Source organism: Gorilla gorilla, chromosome 12 (genome assembly GCF_029281585.2).
Source record: "Gorilla gorilla gorilla isolate KB3781 chromosome 12, NHGRI_mGorGor1-v2.1_pri, whole genome shotgun sequence".
NCBI lineage: Eukaryota > Metazoa > Chordata > Mammalia > Primates > Hominidae > Gorilla > Gorilla gorilla.
This window is the reverse complement of record NC_073236.2, coordinates 116,141,910-116,165,907: the sequence shown is the minus strand read 5'-3', so window position 1 is coordinate 116,165,907 and position 23,998 is coordinate 116,141,910. Positions and strand designations below refer to the sequence as shown.

Below are 23,998 nucleotides of genomic sequence, written 5' to 3'. Positions count from 1 at the left end.
AATGGTTGGTATAATTTTGGCAAAATAAGAGAAACAGACCACATTAGCTCCCCAAGAAGAGATTTTTGTTTTAGTCACTGATGTATCTTCACAGTACCTGGCATGTGGCAAGAGTATATATTAGTATTTGTGGACCTAATGCTTAATATACCATTTCCAGCTAGGCATGGTGGCTCACGCCTGTACTTCCAGTGCTTTGGGAGGCCGAGGCTGACGGATCACTTGAAGTCAGGAGTTCGAGACCTGCCTGACCAACATGGTAAAACCCCATCTCTACTAAAAATACAAAAAAATGAGCCAGGTGTGCTGGTAGGCGCCTGTTGTCCCAGTCGCTTGGGAAGCTGAGGTGGGAGAATTGCTTGAACCTGAGTAGGCGGAGGTTGTAGTGAGCCAAGATTGAGCCACTGCACTCCAGCCTGGGCAACAGAGAGAGACTCTGTCTCAAGAAAAAATAAATAAATAAATATACACACACACACACACACACACACACACACACACACATACACACACACACACATACACACACACACACACACACACACCACTTCCTTCATCGGGGTGCTCTGTGTGAAAAGTCCATTTAGAGACACGATCTTTAGAGTCAATTTTTATAGCGTCACTGAGTTTGTTTCCAAAACTAAGGCCTTAGGAAAGCAACTACGCCTTAGGGACATTCAGATTTCTTATTTAAGTTAATGTAAAACAGAAAAATTATGGGTCCCATATGCCATCTACTGGTAAGAGAAAACAAAACTCATATTTGTAGATTCAAAAAGTTTTTAAAATATTTAAAGGCACTTAAAACTTCTTAAAGTGAATAGTCAATGCATTTTCATTCATAAATATCTGTAGCAGATGCATAGAATGTAAAGAATTTCAAAGTTTAAATTAGAGTACTACGTTACACAATCCAAGTCACGATCTGAAATACAACTAGGCCAAATAGGCTTAATCAGTTTCACGGCATCATTAAGTCCTTTCTCAAACTTTCTCATATACAAATGCCACTTACCAAAAGGGGACAAGCTTTAAAAAGGTGGGTATAGTTTATTCATTCAAATTCAATGCCACTGGTGAAAGAACATATTATAGCTAGCTTTACTGACAAAGTAGTTCAGGTTGAGTATCCAAAATCCAACACTTTTTGAGCACTGACGTGTCGTTCAAAGTAACTGCTCGTTGGAGCATTTCAGATATCTGATTTTTGGATTAGGGATGCAGAACCAGTAAGTACAATGCAAATATTCCAAAATCCAAAAAACATCCAAAATCCAAAACACTTCTGGGTCCCAAGCATTTTGGATAAGGGATACTTAACCTGGATTATCACCTTTATACCAGAAAAACTGCATGTATCTTCCAAGGAAGGCTATCTTTAGTGAAACAGAAGAACTCTATTAGAAAGACACGGTGTTTATTAACACTTGACTTTTGGAAATGTTATAGATCAACATGAATGAGTACAAAAAAATCTCCCAATTTTCCCTTTAAATACATCTCACAAAAACTACAAAGAAAAGAGGGCTGTGCCAATTTTTCAAACTGAACACAAAATAGTCTCTCAGAAAAATCAACTTCCTGTTGCCAGATCAGACACACCCACATGCGGAAGTGTCCATTTCCCACCCTAAAGAGAACATCCTGCATAGTGTACAAGGAGTGGAGGATAAGGACAGGGGCGGAAAAAAATTATACTGGCTCCACATGGCTATCCAAAAACCAAAATTTAAAACTGAAAATATTCAAGCCTAGTTCAATTGTCATAGCAAATAATATTGAATAGGGATAGAAAATAACAAATAAAGAAATCTATTTCTGATTCAGCATTTACCTCACAAGCTCTTCTTCACCTCTGAAAAGAGATTAAAAGAGCTATGGGAAAAGAGCAGCACTTTGTTTTGTACCCAATTGCTAACATATCTACATCATTCTCAGTTGTTCTCACTACTGGATAACATAAGCTGAAATACTCACATGCACATTTATTTGCAGAGTTGTGCCACACATCCATTGGATTTCTTTGTTTGTGCCGAAATGCCTCTTCGACTCTAGTTTCTGTCTTCCGAGCTGCAGTACTATGAAGATTTATTTGTTCTGATGTTACTGATAAGCCTGCAAGCAGAAGATAAGCAATACCTCTTTAAATATTCCCAGCTACATAAACCAAAAGGTTTTTTAAAAAATCTCAAATACAAAACTGAGTTTTAAAGTCATTAATTATACTTGGGCAGTTTGCAGATCCAATGAAAGCAGTGTCTTTTGTTTTAAGATGGGTAAGAAACTTAGATATAAAATCATAAAAACAAAACAATCTGGCAGGCCATGTTTACACTTAATCCCCAAAGGGGCCCTATTTTTATTCATTTTAATTCACAAAGGGGCACATTTTACATTATTATGACTGTGGAACAATAAGATTATATATTATCCAAAAATAATGACCTCTGCCATCTTAGAATGTACAACAGTCTACTGGGCTACTAAACCCCATTCCCGTGAACTGTTTCAAAATGCTATTTGCTTCCTGTCGCACCACACTGCAGTCAGTTTGGTTGTCCTGCATTATATTCCTAAGACTAATCATTCTATCTTAATTTTCTTCACTAGAGATTTATTTCTTCTATGTGGTCCTTAAGTTGGTTTTTCTCCAGGTTCTCTCTGTAACCACTTTTCTTCTTACTCTAATCTACACATTCCCCAGCGAAGTATCATTGTGTTCAGGTTCAATTACTATTATATAATAATTCTCAAATCTGTATCTTTAGCCCAAACATCTCTGATCCAGATATACAACTTCTGATCCATATATACAACTCCTTACTTCATATCTCCAACTGAATTTCCTAAAGATAGATCAAATTAAAGATAACTGGTTTATCTTTCCCTACAAAACAAAACAGTTTGTTCTTATATATTCCCTATCTAGATTGGGAGTATTAGTATCTACTAAGTCACTCAACCAGTAATATGGCAGCCAGTTTTTATTCTTCCTTCACTTCACAGTGCTCTCCATCCCTGCAGCTACAATCTCACTTATATTAATCTCTTCTAACTCCCTTCCTACTTCATTAATTAAAACCCTGGACTACTCCAACAGGTTTTTGTTCCCCAACAGCTTTACTGAGATACAATTTATATAATATAAAAATCAACTGTTTTAAGTGTACAATAAATAGTTTTTAGTGGATGTATAGAATTGTAAAATCACCTCAGCAATCCAATTTTGGATAACTGTCCCAGGCAATGACTACTCCACTTTTTGTCTCTATAGACTTGCCTTTTCTGGACATTTTATATAAAAGAAATCATACAATATGTAGTCTTCTGGGTCTGGCTATTTTTACTTAGCATAATGTTTTGGGGTTTTTTTTGTTGAGACAATATCTTTGTCTGTCACCCAGGGTGGACTGCAGTGGCATGAACATGGCTCACTGCAGCCTCAACCTTCTGGGCTCAAGCAATCCTCCCAACTCGGCCTTCCAAATGGCTGGGATCACAAGTGTACACCACCACGCCTAGCTAATATTTCTCACTTTTTTGTAGAGATGGTATCTTGCCATGTTGCCCAGGCTGGTCTCAAACTCCTGGGCTCAAGCGATCCTCCAACCTCTGCCACCCAAAATGCTGGGATTACAGGCGTGAGCCACCATGTTCAGCCAGCATGTTTTTGAAGTTCGTCCATGTTGTACTGTGTAACAGTACTTTGTTCCCTTTTATTACTAAGTAGTACGTGCTTGTATGGGTATCCTATGTTTTCTTTACCAATTCACCAGCTGACAGACATCTGGGTTGTTTCCAGTTTGTGGTTATTATAAATAATGCTCCTATGAACATACAAGTGTTTATGTGGACATATATTTTCATTTTTCTTGGGTAGATTCCTAAGAGTAGAATCACTGGGTCATACAGTAAATCCATGTTTAATTTTTTAGAAATTGCCAAACCATTTTCAAATGGGCTCCAACAGCTTTTAAACTGATCTCTCATCTTCCTACCCTGGCACATTGAAACCATGTTACTTCTTCCTGCCAAGGCAATTCGACCAATTCATTTCACTGCTTAAAATCCCTCAATGATTTCTATTGCCTATGGCTATCAAACTTTAGTGTACATAAAAACTCTTGGATAGTTTGTTCAAATAAAGATTTCTTGGCCTTAATATTCTCAGAGAATCTAATTCATAGGTCTAAGCTGAAGTGGGTAATAGGCAGACATTTTTGAAAACACTGATCTACAAGATAAATTACAAGCTCCTTAGCATGGCATTGATTTACTCAAATATTTACCAAAAACCTGTTTTATACCAGATGGGGTTCTAGGGACTGGAGTAGAGATATAAACAAGACATTCAAAGTGCTGATATCCTAAATAAGGAGGACATGATCAAAAAACAAATAATATAATGCCAAATGCTACCAAAGCCTCTATCAGATTAGGTGGTCAGGGAAGAGCTCTCTAAAAAGGTAGAAGAAAAGTTTCTTCATAATTTTTGTGTCCTAGACCCCGCACCTCTTGAGCCCTATTTCCAGCATTCTGTATTTCTTTAGCAATACCAGTTTAACACACATCAAGCTATTTCACACCTCTGTGCCTTTACATATGCTATTGTTTTCTCTGTGTGCAATACACCTCCTCCTCCTCTGTCACTGCCTCCCTAGTCCATTAGAGAGAACACTTCTATATTCACTCCTTACTCTGATCAAAATGCTGGGTTCCCTACTGGGAGGTCTCATCTCTGTGCTCTGAACATGCTTCAACCAGTGCATACACCACACTGTACTTGATTGGTTTTACATTTCTTTCTCTCCTACTAAAATGTGAGTTCCTCAAGGACAAGATTATAAACTGAATCGACAAATCACAATTGCTAATTCTGTGTTTCTAATAACAAAATTGCATATAAATTTCACTAGGGTGGGAAAAACAGTATACCTAAACATGTTTTTAAAGTACCAGAAAGTAAACTGATGAAAAATAAAACCTTTTCATATCTAATATCTAAATCCATTTAGAAATCAATTCTTAAAAAAGATATACTCCTACAAAACAAATTTCAACAAGAAACACTTTATTTCTGTAATACACACTATCACACTAAAACTTTCACAGTAGGTAAAGTTGTAAAATATCTTTGAGAATTTACATAACACATTAGTATCAGAAATTAAATAAATACATTAAATATATTACTTTCATAATACCAGCAATCCTAAAGAAACAGCGTTCAAGGACTCTTGGCCTGAACAGAGCACACTCAGCTTCAGTACCAAGTTTATTTCTACAACTTACCTCTTTTTATTCTTGCTTCCTTAATTTCCTCACAAAGTTTATTAAATTCTGGATCTAATTCAGCTGCAATGATAGCATGTGCAGTGTCCTTCAGGGTACAAGCCCTGTGCCTAATTATTTTATCTGTTAAAAAAGTTGGTATATATTTATTATAGAAACAAATAAAATAACATTAACAAAGGACATCTTAAAAAGTAAAAGAATACAAACAAAATTATAAAAAGCGTTGCTAGGTGAGAAAAAGTTTATTTAAAGTATGGGTAAAAAAAATAAATATACTAAGCTACTCAGTCAAGTTAGTAATTCTCTGAAAATTATACTTTAAGAACCTCAAAGGACTAAACCTATTACCATTTCTGAAGCAGTCTGGAGAATTACAAGAAAAACATACATGGTTTCAAATTTCTGAAGACAGAAATATGTGATTTTCAGTAAAAATTTAAAAAGTATTTAGAGGATATTCACCAAATGCCCAGCCCCAGAGTTGTCAGAGATTAATATTAGGAATTCAAAAAAATATTAAATTTCTCCTAAGTTGACATTGGTCAAAACTATGCTAAAGAATACAATATATCCTAAAGGTGACTTATTTTTTTTTAAATGTGACAAAAACAGAGAAATACAGAAAGACTTTCTAAGCTAAAGGGCACAAGATGGTGTATACATTGTAGGTAGATCCAGGAGAGAAGCATAAACATGGTTCCAGGTAAACCATGCCTAAAAATGGTACTAAAAGAGGAGCCTCTGCTTCACACTAATCCAGAAGTTCCCATTCATAAACAATACAATATAAACAGTGCCCCCTAGATCTGTGCAACTCAGAAATATGAAAAGGCAAGTAATATATCAAGGTAACTAATATTCTAACAGTATCAAGAGCAAGAATCCAGAGTTGCAAAACAACATTTGCTTTTTCCTCTCTAGTAAGGGCAAACAGTATAGACAAAGTTACAGAGACACTTTACAACTTTTCTGATTTGAAAGTTATTATGGCTCATTGTGGTAATCTTACAAAACCAAACATGCACCACTCAAAGGCACCACTGATATTTACTTCCAAAACATTTTCTCTAAACATTCACTCAACAAATGTTGTCGACTGCACCAGGGAAAGCTGGATGGTGGCCACCCGCAGCAGTGAACAAAACATACATGATATCAACTTTCAAGGACTTTTTCAGACCACTACAGGAACAAATCATCTCTCATACATCCAAATTAACACCTCCTCCCTCCAAAAAAGAAAAAACCCAAAAGCAAAACACCCTGAATAACAGCTATGAAGAAAACCTACAGGGTACTGGTGTGGGTTCCAATTTAGATTGAGCAAGTCAGGAAGAAGCCTCTCTGAAGAACAGGCATTTAAACTGACACTTGAAGCACAGACTGGAGTAGCTACTGAAAGAGTAAGGGGGGAAAAAAAAAAAAACAAACTAGTGCAGGTTCAGCAAATACCATGTGAGAAAATCCTGCAGTAAAGAGTTTGGAGATTTCAAGAAACTGAAATGCAGCCAGTGTAGTGTTATGAGTTCTAAATTTCTTTTCAAAGAATCAATATGTCAGTATGTTCAATTCTTTGCCTTCTACTTTTAAACTTAACTTCCTCGTAAAGCAACCTTTTTCGATTACCTGCTCTACCCTGACTCATTCCGATTATCTACTCCACTCTGACTCATTCCGATTACCTACTCCACCCTAACTCATTCCTATTACCTGCTCTGTCATAACCATTTTTCCCGCCAAAACACTTACCTCGTCATTCTCTTTAAATTAGCCAATCGGAATTAGTTTAGCCTGTGTTGTCTAACCCTAGCCAATAGGAGAAGGACACAGCAGTGGGGGGCCACATGCATCAGGGATAATAACCCCTTCCCCTCCCTTGTCCAAGTGGGCGCCCACCATTACTCCATCTGTAAGGGCGCACCCTTCTATAGAAAAACTTGCCTTGCTGAGAATTAAAAAGAAAATTTTATATTCAAGTGCTTTTTGAGGTACTGAAACTATTTATAACAGTAGTCAGAACATAATAAGCAAGAGGCAAAGAGGAACTGATCATATTGAAAGGATTTCAGATTGTATCCTAAGAGCAATGAAAATCATTGAAAAGATCTGCTGTGGTTGTTTTCTGATCACTGGATTGAGGGGAGTCAAGAATAACACCAGGGAGCATAGTCACTAGGCTTTATTTTAGTGAGAGAGGATGATGACTTGAACTGGGGTAATGGTGGTGGTGGTGGTGAAAGACAAGATTACAGATTTGAAATGTGCTCTCAATGACACAATTTGGTGATAAAGTAGTTAAGAGGGTAACATAAATATCAAAGATGATTTCCTAGCTTCTTGCATAAAAAATGGGGAGACGGACATACTATTTATAAAGATGCAAAAACAAACAAAATTTAACAAACAAACATAAAAACAGAATAGAGAGGAAAGGAGGAAAAGAAGTTAGAGAGTAATTTTAAAGAGTTCAGCTTCAGGCATTTCAGTTTGGAGATGCCTAAAAATATCCCAATGGAGATACCATGTAAGCACATGAATATGTGTCTCAACAATTCTCTTCATGAACAAAACCCACAATGATTCTATAATCTGCATTATTAACATATTGTACTTCCCTAAGTTTAAAAATAGATCTATTGAAGCATAATAGACATATAATAAGTTGCTCATACTTAAAGTATAGAATTTGATACATTTTGAAGTAAGTACACATCCATAACATTAACACAACAATAAAGATAATGAATGGGCCAGGGGAGGTGATCGTGCCTGTAGTCAAAGCACTTTGGGAGGGAAAGGTAGTAGGATTGCTTGAGCCCAGGAGTTTGAGACCAGCCTGGGCAACATGGCAAGCCACCGTGTCTCCACTCTGACTCATTCCCATTACCTGCTCCACCCTGTACAAAAAGTACAAAAATTAGGCAAGCATGGTGGTGCATGCCTGTGGTCCCAACTACTTGAGAAGCTGAAGCAGCAGGATCGCTTGAGCCCAAGGGAGTCGAGGCTGCAGTGAGCCATGTTCACACCACTGCACTCCAGCCTGAGCAACAAAGCAAGATCCTGTCTCCAAAAAAAAAAAAGACAATGAGCATATCTATCATCACCAAAAGTTTCTTGTGACCCTTGATTTTCCTCCCTTCACCCTTCCCCACAGCCCTCTATTCCCAAGCAATGAAGGATCTGCTTTCTCTTGCTATAGATCAGTTTATATTTTCTAGAATTGTATATACGAGTGGAATCACAAAGAATATTTTTAATCAGGATTCTTTCACTCAGCATAATTATTTAAGCATAAAAATAATTATTGGTCCCTATTTTTGCATGTATCTGTACTTCATTATTTGTTAGTGCTGAATACTAATCCATTATATGGGTATAACACAATTTGTTTATCCATTCACATGCTGGTGGACATTAGGGATAATTCTGAGTTTTAGCTATTATAAACAAAGTCACTATAAACATTGATGAACAAACCTTTGTATGGAAATATACATGTTAATTTTCCTTAGGTTAATACTAAGGGGTGGAATGGCTAGGTCAAATGATAGGTACAGTTCTTCAGCAACCGCAGGGGATTGGTTCTAGGACCCCATCTCCCCTTGGATATCAAATCTCCAGATGCTTACATCTCTCATATAAAATGAGGTAGTGGCCGAGCACGGGGGCTCACGCCTGTAATCCCAGCACTTTGGGAGGCCAAGGTGGGTGGATCACGAGGTCAGGAGTTCAAGACCAGCCTGACCAACATGGTGAAACCCCATCTCTAATAAAAACACAAAAAAATTAGCCGGGCGTGGAGGCAGGCGCCTGTAATCCCAGCTACTCAGGAGGCTGAGGCAGAGAATTGCTTGAACCCAGGAGGCAGAGGTTGCAGTGAGCCAAGACAGCGCCACTGGACTCCAGCCTGGGTGACAAGAGGAAGACAGCGTCTCTTTATTTATTTATAAATAAATAAATAAATAAATAAATGAGGTAGTACAGTCAGCCCTTTGTATCCACAGGTTCCAAAGCACACATATGGAGGGATGACTATAATACATATGTTAAACATTCTAAGAAACTTCTAGACTGTTTTCCAAGTCAGCTGTTTCATTTTACATTCCTACCACAGTGCATCATAGTTCCTGTTACTCTACATCCTTGATTACATTTGATATGGTCTCTTCAGTTTTAGACGATTCTTACAAGTGTTTAATGGTGTCTCACTGTGGGTTTCCTGTTTGTTTGTTTGTTTGAGACAGGGTCTCATTCTGTCGCCCAGGCTGGAGTGCAGTGGCATAATCTGGGCTCACTGCATCCTCTGCCTCCTGAGTAGCTGGGATTACAGGTGTGTGCCACCCCACCCAGCTGATTTTTGTATATTTAGTAGAGACAGGGATTCACCATGTTGGCCAGGCTGGTCTCCAACTCCTGACCTCAGGTGATCCACCCACCTTGGCCTCCCAAAGTGCTAGGATTACAGGCGTGAGCAACTGTACCCGGCCTCACTGTGGTCTTAATTTGCATTTCACTAAAGATTAATGAGGTTGGCCGGACACAGTAGCTCACATCTGTAATCCCAGCACTTTGGAAGGCCGAGGCGGGCGGGTAACCTGAGGTCAGGAGTTCGAGACCAGCCTGGCCAAAATGGTGAAACCCCATCTCTACTAAAAATACAAAAAAAAAAAAAAATAGCTGGGCATGGTGGTGTGTGCCTACAATCTCAGCTACTCGGGAGGCTGAGGCAGGAGAATTGCTTAAACCCAGGAGGTGGAGGTTGCAATGAGCTGAGATCATGCCACTGCACTCCAGCCTAGGTGACAGAGCAACTCTGTCTCCAAAAAATAAACAAACAAACAAACAAACAAATAAATAAATAAAAAGATTAATGAGGATGAGTATCTTTTCATGTGTGTATTTGTCGTGTGTATATCGTATTTGGTAAAGTGTCTTCAGCTCTTATGTCCATTATTTAAATTGGGTTATTATTAAATCCTGAGACTTAATATTCTGGCTATAGGTTTTAAGCTCTTGTATTTAGGTATGTGATCCATTGTGAGTCAACTTCTGCATACAAAGTCTTTTTTTGCATGCTGATATCCAATTGTTCCAACACTGTCTGTTGAAATTTAATCTACTTTCTTCATTGAACTGACTTTACATCTTTGTCAAGAAGCAATTGACCCTCTATGTGTGCATCTATTTCAGGACTCTATGCTATTCCATTGACCTATTTGTCAAACTTCATGCCAACATACACTGTCTAGATTACTGTAACTTTTTAAGTCTTACAATAAGGTAGTATTAAGTCTTCCAGCTGTTTTTATTTTTCAAAGTTGTTTTGACTATTCTAGGTCCTTTTCATCCTCATATGAATTTTAGAATAAGCTTGTCAATTTCTATCAAATGCCTGCTGGAATTCTGATAGGATGGTGTTGAACCTGTGGTTCAATTTGGAGAGAAATTACATTTTCATAATATTGAGTCTTCCAATCCATAAGCCATGACATATATCTCCATTTATTTGGGTCTTCTTTAATTTATCTCACCAATATTTTATAGTTTTCAATGTATGAGTCTTACATGCCTTTTGTCAGATTTATCTATATTTCATGTTATTTTTTGATGTTATTTCAATTTCCTGTTTGTTGCTAGTATATAGAAAAACAAGTGTTTTACATGCTGATCCTGTCTCCTGCAACCCTAACTTCACTTACATGTTCTAATAGCTTCTTTAAATATTCCATAGGATTTTCTATGTAGACATCATACGTCTACAAACAACAACAGGTTTACTTCTTTCTTTCTGGAAGTAAGGATGCCTTTATTTCTTTTTCTTACCTTACTGCATTGGCTGAAAGCTCCAGTTTAATGTTGATAGAAGTGGTAAGAGCAGACATCCTGGTCATGTTTCTGATCTTAGGGAGAAAGTACTTACTCTTTCATCACTAGTATGATGAGAAATGTAGGCTTTTTGTAGACATCATTTATCACTGAACTGAAAAGCGGGGATGGGGGGAATAATTTTGTTCCAGTAAAAAAATTTGACTTACAAAAACAGGCTGTCAGCTTGATGATAGTCTGCTGACCCCTGGTTTAGAGCATCTACTTTTAATGTGATGTATGTGATTATTGATATGGTTGCTATTTATTTTCTACTTGGCCTATATGTTTTTTGTTCCCTTTTTCCTCTTTTTCTCACCTCTCTTGGAATTACTGTATACCTTTTTATGATTCCATTTTATCTCCTTGTTGGTTTATTAGCTCTAACTCTATTGCGGCCCCTGTGTGAACTTTAAGGAATATTCCCTCTCTTTCTCTGGCCTCAGATAGTTTTCTCACACATATGCACTAACCAGTACTTAGTGAAACACTAGGGGAGGACCTCCTGGAGATAGCCAGAGTGTTCTCTCTGTGCAGCTTTCTTCTTTCTGGTAATCTGCCCTGCAAACCCAAACCACTGTGGCCTCTTCAGATTCCAGGTCTGGCTCCCCAGTTCAGAGGACCTCCAGAATATGCCTGGGCTGCTCCTCCTGGGGCTGGTATCTGGAAATTGTCTCCAGGCAACCACACTACTCCTCTTATTTGTTTCTATCTTTTGGGAATCACTGTCCTGTGTCGCCTGGTGTCCAATGCCTTCCAAACAGTTTTTCTTTAAATATATTTTGTTCATTTTTTTTTTCATTGTGTCATGTGAGGGGGTAAATATATCGAGTCCCTTTTACTCCATCTTGGCCAGAAGAAGAAAAGAAGAAGTCTCCTGGTGTCTTTTAAACACTCTTTGAAAACCAAACTTTAATAGTTGTGCAACAATCCAAAGTAGGATGTGCCTTAATTTTTCAAAAGTATTGTTCTCTTTTTGGAAGCTTTAAGTTGCTTCTAATTTTAGCTACTATAAATAAAAAACTACAATGAACATCAACATCCTTAGAAGTAGCTATACTTTCAAGTTGACAATACAATGTTTGTAGCCTATGCAATACCACAACTTTCCACCACTGGCTTTCTACCTCGGCTTGAATGAAGAGAAACTAAAAAAAAAGGTAAGATTAAATCTAAAGGTATGGATCTGGCATATTATCTCTAAAATAAGTCAATGATTGGTCTTTCTGCTTTTTATAAAGTGTATCTTCTATCCCAACACTACCCTAAATTAAGCAAGAAAAAAGAATAAATGAAGAAAAAAATTCCATAAAAATTTCACACTAGTATGGAAGACAAGGAATATATTCTTTTAAAAAAATCTGCATTTGAGAGGGAACACTGCTTTTTTGGGGGGATGGGGGTGGGGGACAAGGTCTCACTCTGTCACCCAAGCTAGAATGCAGTGGCATGATCATGCCTTATAGCAGCGTCAACCTCCTGGCCTCAAACAGTCCTCTCTGCCTCAGTGCCCCGAGCAGCTATTAATAGGACCACAAGCATACGCCACCACTCCTGGCTAATTTTTGTACTTTTTGTAGAGATGGTGTCTTGCCATGCTGCCCAGGTTTCACACTGGCCTCACATTCCTGGGCTCAAGCGATCTGCCTACCTCGGTCTCCCAAAGTGCTGGGATTACAGGTGTGGGCCACTGCGCCGGGCCAAGGCATTGCTTTTTCATGTGCCTATCATTACAATTCTTTTCAATCATTGTTTAGAAGATTGTCTAAGATTATACATAGCATATAATCACAAACTTAAAAGAATATTCAAAGTAGAAGAGATGTCTATAATAATCCTAGGTTCTTAATCTTTTTGACCTGGATCCATATAAGAACAGAACATAGTTGGGCATGTTGGCTCACATCTGTAATCTCAACACTTTGGGAGACTGAGGCAGGAGGATTGCTTGAGGCCAGGAGTTTGAGACAAGCCTGAGCAACATAGGGAGACCCCATCTCTGCAAAAAATTAAAAAGTTAGACAGGCTTGGTGGCTCATGTGGTCCCAGCTATTCAGGAGACTGAAGTGGGAAGATTACTTGAGCCAGGGAGGTCGATGTCTCAAGTCAGCTCTGATGGCTACAGTAAGCCATGATCGCACCACTGCATTCCAGACTAGGCAACAGAGTGAGACCCCCTCTTGGGGGAGGGAAAAAAAGAACAGAATAAAAGTTGAAAACTGCATATGAATATAATTTTGTTTGTGGATTCAGAGACTCACTCATCACTTAAAACTCTAGGTTTAAAATTGTATGGGAATAGAAATTACATATTTATGAGTTTTCACTCTGTCTCATACTTTAAGATTTTAAGACTGTCCAAATCCATGAAATTTGCAAGTTACATAAGCACAGCAAAAAAACCCCATATATTGGCTCTGAAGTCAAGACAGCTCTCAATCCATTCAGTTGTGCCATATAACATCTGTGGGTTTGCACACAGGTAATTATATAACCTCTCTGAGCCCCCATCTCCTCATCTATAAAATAAAGATATTACCACTTACATTTGTCTTCAGCAAAAAGTAATGGCTACTTAGGACATATAGATGAGTATCTATAAAATTAATAGAAACACTACTTTAATGAAAGTAACAGCAATTTCACTGTGTTGATGTTTCTTTTGTAATTGGTAAACTTTTACTTTCAGTTCATTATGAAGAAAAAAAAATCCCAGAAGTATATTAGCTGAGATTTTGTTCAACAAAATTATTAAGAGTAACCATATTTTTAAGAAAAGCTAATTTTTATGGTATGATTTTTCATCCCAAATAATTTCATAAATAAGAAATTTGGCTGGGCATGGTGGTTCACACCTGTAATCTCAACACTTTGGAAGGATGCAGCAAGAGGATCACTTGAAGAGTTTGAGACCAGCATAGTCAACATAGCAAGATCCCATCTCTACAAAAAATTTTAAAATTAGCCAGGCATGGTGGTAAGTCCTGTAGCTGTAGTCCTAGCTACTCGGGAGGCTGAGGTGGGAGGATCACTGGTGCCCAGGAGGTCAAGGCTGCAGTGAGCCATGATCATGCCACTGTACTCAGGTCCAGGCAACAGCATGAGACCTTGTCTCCAAAGAAAACAAAAAACAGAAAAACATTTTAACTATATTTACTGGTTCAGGTCATATTTATATATTATTAGTATTTATGCATATTTCCACAGAATGTTACCGTGTCTCCATTTTATGATTTCTACTTAATCTGAGATTCCTTGAGTTACTATCTAAAAATAGAGGCTAGGCACAGTGGCTCACACCTGTAATCCCAACAGTTTGGGAGGCTGAGGCGGGTGGATCACCTGAGGACAGGAGTTCGAGACCAGCCTGACCAACATGGTGAAACCCTGTCTCTACTAAAAATACAAAAATTAGCCGGACATGGTGGCGCATGCCTATAATCCCAGCTACTCAGGAGGTTGAGGCAGGAGAATCGCCTGAACCTGGCAGGTGGGGATTGCAGTGAGCTGAGATCGTGCCATTGTGCTCCAGCCTGGGCAACAAGAGCAAAACCCTGTCTGAAAATAAATAAGTAAATAAAATAAAAATAGAATAATAAATAAAATTTACTCATCGGCCACATTTATTAAGAACATGCTTTACACAAGATGCCTGTACAGATCCTGTTCTCAATCGGCTTCGAGTCTAAAATAAGGGATAAGGATAAGTAAACAAATAACTACGGGCAAAAAAGTAATAAATGTCTCAGAAAAGTTACATTATGAGATTCAGAGATGAAGGGGTACTTACAACTGGAAGGAAATCAGAAAAATCTTTCATGAACTTAGCATTTTAGTATTCCCTGAAGGGTAGGTAAATTTTATTTTTTTTTTATGTTTTATTTTTTTTTTGAGACGTTGTCTTGCTCTGTTTCCAGGCTGGCGTGCAGTGGCATGATCTCAGCTCACTGCACTTCCGCCTCCTGGGTTCAAGCGATTCTCTTGCCTCAGCCTCCCAAGTAGCTGGGAATACAGGCGCACATCACCATGCCCAGCTAATTTTTGTATTTTTAGTAGAGATGGGGTTTCACCATGTTAGCCAGGATGGTCTCGATCTCTTGCCCTCGTGATCCGCCCACCTTGGCCTCTCAAAGTGCTAGGATTACAGGCGTGAGCCACCGTGCCCAGCCGGGTAGGTGAAATTTTAAAACGATATGTGATTTTAAAAGCTACGTGCTATTAAAAGTACATTTTCTTGTACGTTGCTTATATCTCAATAAAACTGATTTAAAAAGAAAAACATGTAAATACTCCCAGTAGAGGCGATACATTTGACAAAGGTCCTGAAACAGTAAGACTGGGACTTATACTGGGCAAGAACTGGGACCCATATTTCCTAGAAAAGGGGCCCTCCTGGGCTCCTCTCTCTTCTCATTCTACACACTGTCTATGAAATCTCATTCACTCCTCTACGATGATGACTCCCAACCATATCTCCTGCCCACTTCTTTCAACCTCCAGAACCACATATACAACTAGTAATCCAGCACTTTGGGAAGCCAAGGCAGGCAGATCACAAGGTCAAGAGATCGAGACCATCCTGGCCAACATGGTGAAACCCCATCTCTACTAAAAATACAAAAATTAGCTGGGTGTGATGGTACGCGCCTGTAATCCCAGCTACTGGGGAGGCTGAGGCAGGAGAATCGCTTGAACCCGAGAGACGGAGGTTGCAGTGAGCCGAGATCACGCCACTGTACTCCAGCCTGGCAACAGAGCAAGACTCTGTCTCAAAAATAAATAAATAAATAAATAAATAAATAAAGTCTGCATTTTGTCTGGGTGTACCAAATATGACTCATACTAACATGTCCCAAATTGAATTTGACATCCTGCCCATAAATCTGTTCCTCCATTGGTTTACCTTCCCAGATTCCTCTAACCAGACCAAAACCTCAGGGATCATTCTAGGTTTTTGTCCACCATATTTAAATGGTTGGTCACTAAGACCTCTATATTTAATCCCTGCAGCCACTGCAATTAAATCTTAACTGATGTTCCAACTTCCATCTTACAACTGCCTTGACCTCTACCCCAAATTTGATACTAAAAGGTCAAGGCTGTGTCTTAACCATCTGTGTATCTCTAGCCTTAAACAGGACTTATACACAGAGAATATTTAACAAAAAGATGCTCAATAAACGTTGAGTCAGTGAGTAGAGAAGCAAATTAGTTTCCCACCACTCCTCCACAGAGGCACTCTATTCTCCAGACTTATTTTTTTCATACCTCTGTTTCCTCAGCCTAGAGTCAATGCCCTTCCCAATCTTGCTAATCTCCAGGTAGTGTCTTCTCCTCTGTGCTCCACTAACCAGGTAACATATTTCTAATAAGACCTTATGACACTGTCTTATAATCATCTGCTGGCACCTTAAGACATTATTCATGATTGCCACCTCTATGGTATCCCTTTATCTTAATAATATTTGTTATTATAATCACCAATAATTTGATAAGTGTATTTATCATCTCTAAAAATTGATGACTTTCTATATAGTAGGGATTGTGTTTCATATAACTGTTACAGGCTGAAATGCATCTCCTCAAAATTTATATGTGGAAGGCTTAACTCCCAGTACCTTAAAATATGACTGTATTTGGAGACAAGGCCTTTAAAAAGATAATTAAAATGAGGACATATGGGTGGGTTCTAATCCAATCTGACTGATGTCCTTACAAGAAGAGAAAATTTGGACACACCAAGAAACACCAAGGGCACACAAGCATAGGGAAAAGGCCATGTGAGGACACAGAGAGAAGGAGGCCGCCATCTGCAAGCCAAGAAAAGAGGCCTCAGGAGAAACCAACCTGCTGACACTTCTATTTTGAATTGATAACCTCTAGAACTGTGAGAAAATTAATTTCTGTTATATTTTGTTATGGTAGCACTAGTAAACTAATACAATTACATATAGAAAAATGCCTGCCACATAGTAGTTACCCGGTAGGCATTATGGATCTATCATAATACTGATATATCTGTATCTATATCTATATCTATATCTTGGTCTCGAAAGACAAGAATTGTCAGAGTCGTCTTTGTAGTCTAGGCACCCAGCTCAGTAATTAGCAGATAGTACTCATAAACATTAAGAGAAAAATGAGTGAGTTTGGTTGAAACAACTCATGAAATACAACTATGGCAGATAAATTTAGAAATGTATTAAGAGCAAAACACAGAGGGCTCCAAAAGTTTGGGTGAATCTGGGGGCTTTAATCCTATACAATTTGTACAACATAGAAGATTTTGAGACAACTAAAAGATTAGGGTGAAAATTTCAGCAAAACTAGTCAAATGATGGTATATAGCATATGAATAGGCCTGGGGGATATAGGAGGGGTGCACTGCAAGACCGAGAATGGGGATGAGCCAAACATAATATATCATGTATCTATACTGTAGTAATTAGGGCCAAATATCTGATACTGGTCACATTTAGAACATAGGTCAATTTCTTCTTGTTCCCATCATTTAATTCCTGTTCCCATCATCCTCAAGGGAGACAATCTGGGTCAACACTTAGGCAACATGTATATCTTTCAAAATGTTGGCTTTTGTCTTCTATGTATATGTTAGTTTTTCCCCCAAATGGCCAAGTGTTCTGCAAAAGAGAACACTGTAAGCTTCCAAATACTCATGGGAACTTGTAAACGTAATACAACATTCATGTAATTTCCACTTGCTACACAACACACCCTGAGGATGTTTTTCTGGAACATAACAAGTGGTTCTGTTGCTAAGAAAAAAAAAAGAGGTTGCTTGATGAAAGATATGAAAAAAATCTAAACACAGCCAAAATAATGCCTTTGAACTATATCACTTTTTGTATCAGAACAAGTGAAGAAAGCAGAGCCAGGCCGGGCGCGGTGGCTCACGCCTGTAATCCCAGCACTTTGGGAGGCCGAGGTGGGCGGATCACGAGGTCAGGAGATCGAGACCACGGTGAAACCCCATCTCTACTAAAAATACAAAAAATTAGCCGGGCGCAGTGGCGGGCGCCTGTAGTCCCAGCTACTCGGGAGGCTGAGGCAGGAGAATGGCGTGAACCCGGGAGGCGGAGCTTGCAGTGAGCTGAGATTGCACCACTGCACTCCAGCCTGGGCGACAGAGCGAGACTCCGTCTCAAAAAAAAAAAAAAAAAAAAAGAAAGCAGAGCCATATTCTTTCACTGTGGAACTGCATTTTGTAGTAAAATATTATTATGCACCAGAAACCATTACTTCTTCCTTAAAATATTAATATCAATGTGGTTATAATTAATTACTGAGAAGGGAAAAATATGGATTGATCTTCTCAACTGGCTTTTTCTAAGCACTTAAATTCATTTTCACTACCAGCCCTTAGATTTGTTTCAAAATAGAATTACATTTAAAGTATGGTCCAGGGAATGTAATAAGCACAAAGTATAAAGGGTCATTCTAGAGCAAATATGCAGGTACCCACTAAGAAACCAACTTATAAAAAAATTAAAGCACAATTTAAATAATGATCATAAGAATACAAACACAAATAGCTAACCTTTATGGAACTCTTATCATGTCCCAGCTACTCTGCTAAAGGCTTAAGATATTTAGGATGAACCATACGAAAATGGCAATTTCATAAGGTTCAACCTAATACACTTGCTCATTCAATTCTTACAACCATCCCATTTAAGAATGTTGTTATCATCCCCATTTTACAGATGAGGAAACTAAAATTTAGAAGGCTTAATTTGATCAAAGTTAAAGAGCTAGGAAATAGGAGAAATGGGACTAAAGCCTAGGTCTGAATCCAAAGCCCATGTTCTCATTACATATTACACAGTAACAGCAGTCTCTGCGTCTTGAAAACCAGGCTGAAGGTATAGGCACACAAGCACTCTCACACACTGCTCAAAGCCACTACATATACAGTTGTGCGGGTTGTACCCTCACATAGGACCCCAGCAAGGGAAGGGAGTGAAATGGGGCTGACATCCAGCCCATGCTTTACTATCCATCCTGTTACAGGATGGCATCCAACTGAAGAAGGTCCTCTTACTTACCAAAAATTGCTATAGTGGCTAACAGTGGCCCTGATGCTGTTGGTATAATTTTTTTTTTTTTTTTTTTTTTTTGAGACAGAGTCTCGCTCTGTCTCCCAGGCTGGAGTGCAGTGGCATGATCTCAGCTCACTGCAAGCTCCGCCTCCGGGTTCATGCTATTCCCCTGCCTCAGCCTCCCGAGTAGCTGTGACTATAGGCGCCCACCACCACGCCCAGCTAATTTTTTGTGTTTTTAGTAGAGACAGGGTTTCACTGTGTTAGCCAGGATGGTCTCGATCTCCTGACCTCGTGATCTACCCACCTCGGCCTCCCAAAGTGCTGGGATTACAGGCATGAACCACTGCACCCAGCCCGCTGCTGGTATAATTCTTAAGAATTTTTAGAGAAAATTTTAATAGTACAGATTAAAAGTCTTAAAAGATATATATTCTTTGATCCAGAAATTTCACTTTAAGGAACTTATTCTAAGGAAATAATTAATAATCAACATAAAATTTGCATTACAAAGATATTTATCAGTGTTTATAAAAGAGAAAAAAACTAAAAAATCTAATATGTCCAAAAATCGGGTATTAGCTGTTATATGAGATCTACATATGATTAAAATAATGTTGGAGAAATATATTAATTAATAAGCTTTTCACAAAATATTATAGGAATGACAAAATTTACAAAAATCCTAGTCATTTTAGTAAAACTAAGATGCATGTATATATTCTACATATAGTATATCCGTGGATGGGGACGGAAACAGAGAAAAAACACTAAGTGACGGAATTAATACGTTTTTAATATTCTTCTTTGTTCTACTTTCGTATATTTTTCTATAAGATATATATAAGCTGGGTGCACTGGCTCACATGGGTAATACCAGCACTTTGGGAGGCCGAGGTGGGCAGATCACTTGAACCCAGGAGTTTGAGACCAGCCTGGGCAACATGGCGAGACCTCTTCTCTACAAACAAAAACACAAAAATTAGCCAGGTGTGGTGGCATGTGCCTGTATTACCCAAATACCGGGAGGCAAGGGTGGGAGGATCGCTTGAGCCCAGGAGACAGAGGTTGCAGTGAGATGAGGTCACACCGCTGCACTCCAGCCTGAGCAACAGAACAAGATGCTGTCTCCAAAAAAAAAAGTATATACTTGTGTGTGTGTGTGTGTGTGTGTGTGTGTGTGTGTGTGTGTGTGTGATATAAAATAACTTAAAAAGAGGTAAAGCAAACAAACAACAAAAACTATAAGAGGCAAATAACATAAAGCTGAAAAACTGTTACATACGAAGTCCAGCCATCCAAAATTTTATTCTGCCTCCTAATTTGGAAATTACTGGGTTGATGCAAAACAACTGCAGTTTTTGCAATTATAGAATCTGTGATTTATTATGGTTGAAATTGAAGCAAAAAATACCTAATTTCATGTGAAATTGAGAAATCTAGGTCATTTTACCATATGGCCTGGGTTTAGAACCACTGCCTCAAAATACAGATACAAAACAAAGCACAGGCCAGGCGCGATGGCTCACACCTATAATCCCAGCACTCTGGGAGGCCGAGAGGGGCAGACCACCTGGGGTCAGGACTTTAAGACCAGCCTGGCCAACATGACGAAACCCCATCTCTACTAAAAATGCGAAAATTAGCTGGGCGTAGTCGCACGTGCCTATAGTCCCAGCTACTCGGGAGGGTGAGGCATGAGAAAGAATCACTTGAATCCAGGAGGCGGAGGTTACAGTAAACCACTATTGTGCCACTGCACTCCAGTCTGGGTGACACAGTGACTCTGTCTCAAACAAAAAACAAAACAAAGCACAAATTATACTCTAAATATCTTTAGATAACAAAAATTTAAATGAATGTTTTAAAAATAAGAAGCATTTTTTTTTAGTATTACCTATCAAATAAATAGAATTCTCAATAGAGTGAAAAAGCGAAAAGTGGCTCCTGACAGCCAGGAGTTGGCCTGGCACTATCAGCTAGGCCTCAGGGTACTACAATTAAACATCAACAATTTCACAGAAAGTGGCTCCTGAAGCCAGGAGTTGGCCTGGCACTATCAGCTAGGCCTCAAGGTACTACAATTAAACATAAACAATTTCACGGAACACCAGTATCAGACAAGGCCACCCTGTGCTCATGATGGGTCAAGAGAAAAATTAAACCACTCTGTCTAATCATGTCTAAACACAGACAAAACATGAACATTGTCCTGACCACAAAAAAATAAATAAATAAATAAATAATCAGGCTGGGCACAGTGGCTCAGGCCTGTAATCCCAGCACTTTGGGAGACCGAGGCTGGCAGACCACTTGCGGTTACAAGTTTGAGACCAGCCTAGCCAACACGGTGAAACCCCATCTCTACTAAAAATACAAAAATTAGCTGGACATGGTGTCAGGTGCCTGAAATCCCAGCTACTCGGGAGGCTGAGCCAGGAGAATCACTTGAACCCAGGAGGCAGAGGTTGCAGTAAGCTGAGATCATGCCACTGTACTCCAACTGGGGCAACAGAGGGAGATTCCATCTCAAAAAAATAAAAACAATAATAGCCAATGACCAAACATAATCCTGACTAATATGAATGACTGCTGTTTCTTTTTTTTTTTCTTGTCTTTCCTTTTTATTTTGAGAAACGCTGCTGTTTCTTTTTTTTTCTTTCTTTCTTTTCTTTCCTTTCCTTTTTATTTTGAGAAAGGCTATCGCTCTGTTGCCCAGGCTGGAGTACAGTGGCATGATCACAGCTCACTGCAGCCTCAACCTCCAGGGCTCAAGTGATCCTCCCACCTCAGTCTCTCAAGTAGCTAGGACTACAGGTGCGCAACCACCACACACAGCTAATTTTTGTAATTTTTTTGTAGAGGCGGGGTTTTGCCATGTTACTCAGGCTGGCCTGCTAACTCCTGAGGTCAAGTGATCCATTCACCCCGGCCTCCCAAAGTGCTGGGATTACAGGTGCGAGCCACCACACCCAGCCAACTGCTGTTTCTTTATCAATCACAGCTTTATTAGCCTTGCTCCATTTTCTTGCCTTCTAGGTTCTTAAAATTATTCCTACTTTCTAACAGCATCTAACCCATTGCAAAGCCCCACTTCCTTATACTCTAACCAAAATCACTTAACACAAGTCCAAATCCTATATGGTTCCCTATGACACATATTCTTCCTCAGTATAATAAATCACCTCATTTTGTTTTACTGCAGATATATTCCTGGCAGTCTTCCCTGGAGAGCGATAACAAAAGTTGGGACTATACACTTGAATACAGGATGGATTAGGAGTAAAATAACACAGTTACACAGAAATCCCAACAATCAAAAGAACAGATAACATTCTACATAAAGAACAGATAACATTCCACATAAAAGGATCTTTTGACACATAAACTGATCCTATTATGGATTTCCATGAATTCGAAATTCCGAATCTTTATCAGCACTGCAATTGTTGACTAATATATTTTCAATTAAATTCTCAAATCACAATGTAAATATAAAAAGTAGAAGGTAAATGAAGAAACGAACCCCTGAAAATAATACCTACAACTATACAATTCTCTACTTTAAACACATGATTTTTATGTAGGCTATGAGCTTCTTATTGAGAAGTTTTGAAAAACCACAGGTCATGAAAATTATCTATCTAGAACACAGGCATGACTTAGTATTTAAATGGTAAACTGTCTTCTGATTGATTATCAAGGGGAACCTTGCCCTATGCATCCTTACCTCCTGGGTCCTTATCTGGATTATACTCTAAAGCATTGCTACAGATGAGGTCAATATCTTTCAGGAAATCCTTTGCAGTCAGGTAATTATGTTTATCAATTTTAGTTATTACTGTTGATAAGTCCATTGGTTCCTTGATTACTTCAAGATAATCTGAAACCTAAAACAGATATTTTAATAAAAATTACTCCCAGTTTTTCACATCATCTCAGTTCATAAAAACACAAAATAAAAACAAAGTTCTTTAAAAATTAAATCTAAATATCAAATAATTTATAAAGATAAAATTGCAGCGCTATTTATGCTACCAAAGTTACTATCTGCCATACTTTCCATGAAAGCTTCAGTTTCCAAGTCATACCTAAATCAACTCTGAAATGTTTCTGTTCTTAAAATTTGAAACCATGTCAGCTTTTTTTTTTTTTTTTAATCCTTTGGGCATATCCGGGAAGATAATGTATGGGCAAAAGTTCCCAATGAGCATCAATAAATATGGCTTCAGGAAAAAAATTAAGGAAAATAAAAAGCAAAGACTTTTCATACTATGAGATAAGTTATTCTGATAAATCTCTTTAAATTTTCAACAAAAATTTTCTTTTTCAGTTTTCTAGAGTGAACTATTTCATGGAAAGTATTTTCCACTCCTTTGGAGTCATCACAAACATTTTGAGTCATTTATATAAGAAAATTAAGTATAGTTTTCCTAACCAGTATGAGATTTGCTGGATTTGTCCGTAAGTATAAAGAAATCTACAAACAAACAAACATGCTGCTTTCTGTGCTGATTTTCTGTGAGATAACCCTAAACAGGAGATATTACGTCATGATTTGCCCAATAAATTGAGTATCCCTGACCAACAAGAAAGTGTTAGCAACTTATGTATCTACTGCCTTCCCCAACGCAAATCTCAAATCAAGTAAATAGGTTTGCTATAACAGCAGTCTTAGCAGTAATGTCTAAAATTAGTCCAGGAAAGATTTCTGGGGAGATGGTTAAGTTCTGCTCTATGAAGTTTCAGATGGCATCGATACCATTATTTTTAAATTT

At 38.4% G+C, this 23,998-nt stretch overlaps 1 protein-coding gene across 6 annotated transcripts in view; it reads right to left on the bottom strand.

The window, feature by feature from the left end:
• ATAD2B (ATPase family AAA domain containing 2B) overlaps window positions 1-23,998 on the bottom strand; it is a 196,505-nt gene that overhangs the window by 29,385 nt on the left and 143,122 nt on the right. For all 6 annotated transcript variants that reach the window (XM_019021380.4, XM_055377524.2, XM_063696032.1 and 3 more), the window contains 3 exons: window positions 22,951-23,110; window positions 5,293-5,415; window positions 1,978-2,115 (listed from right to left, as the gene is read on the bottom strand). In XM_019021380.4, the coding sequence (XP_018876925.1) occupies window positions 1,978-2,115; window positions 5,293-5,415; window positions 22,951-23,110 (421 nt within the window). The remainder of the gene's footprint in view (window positions 1-1,977; window positions 2,116-5,292; window positions 5,416-22,950; window positions 23,111-23,998) is intronic.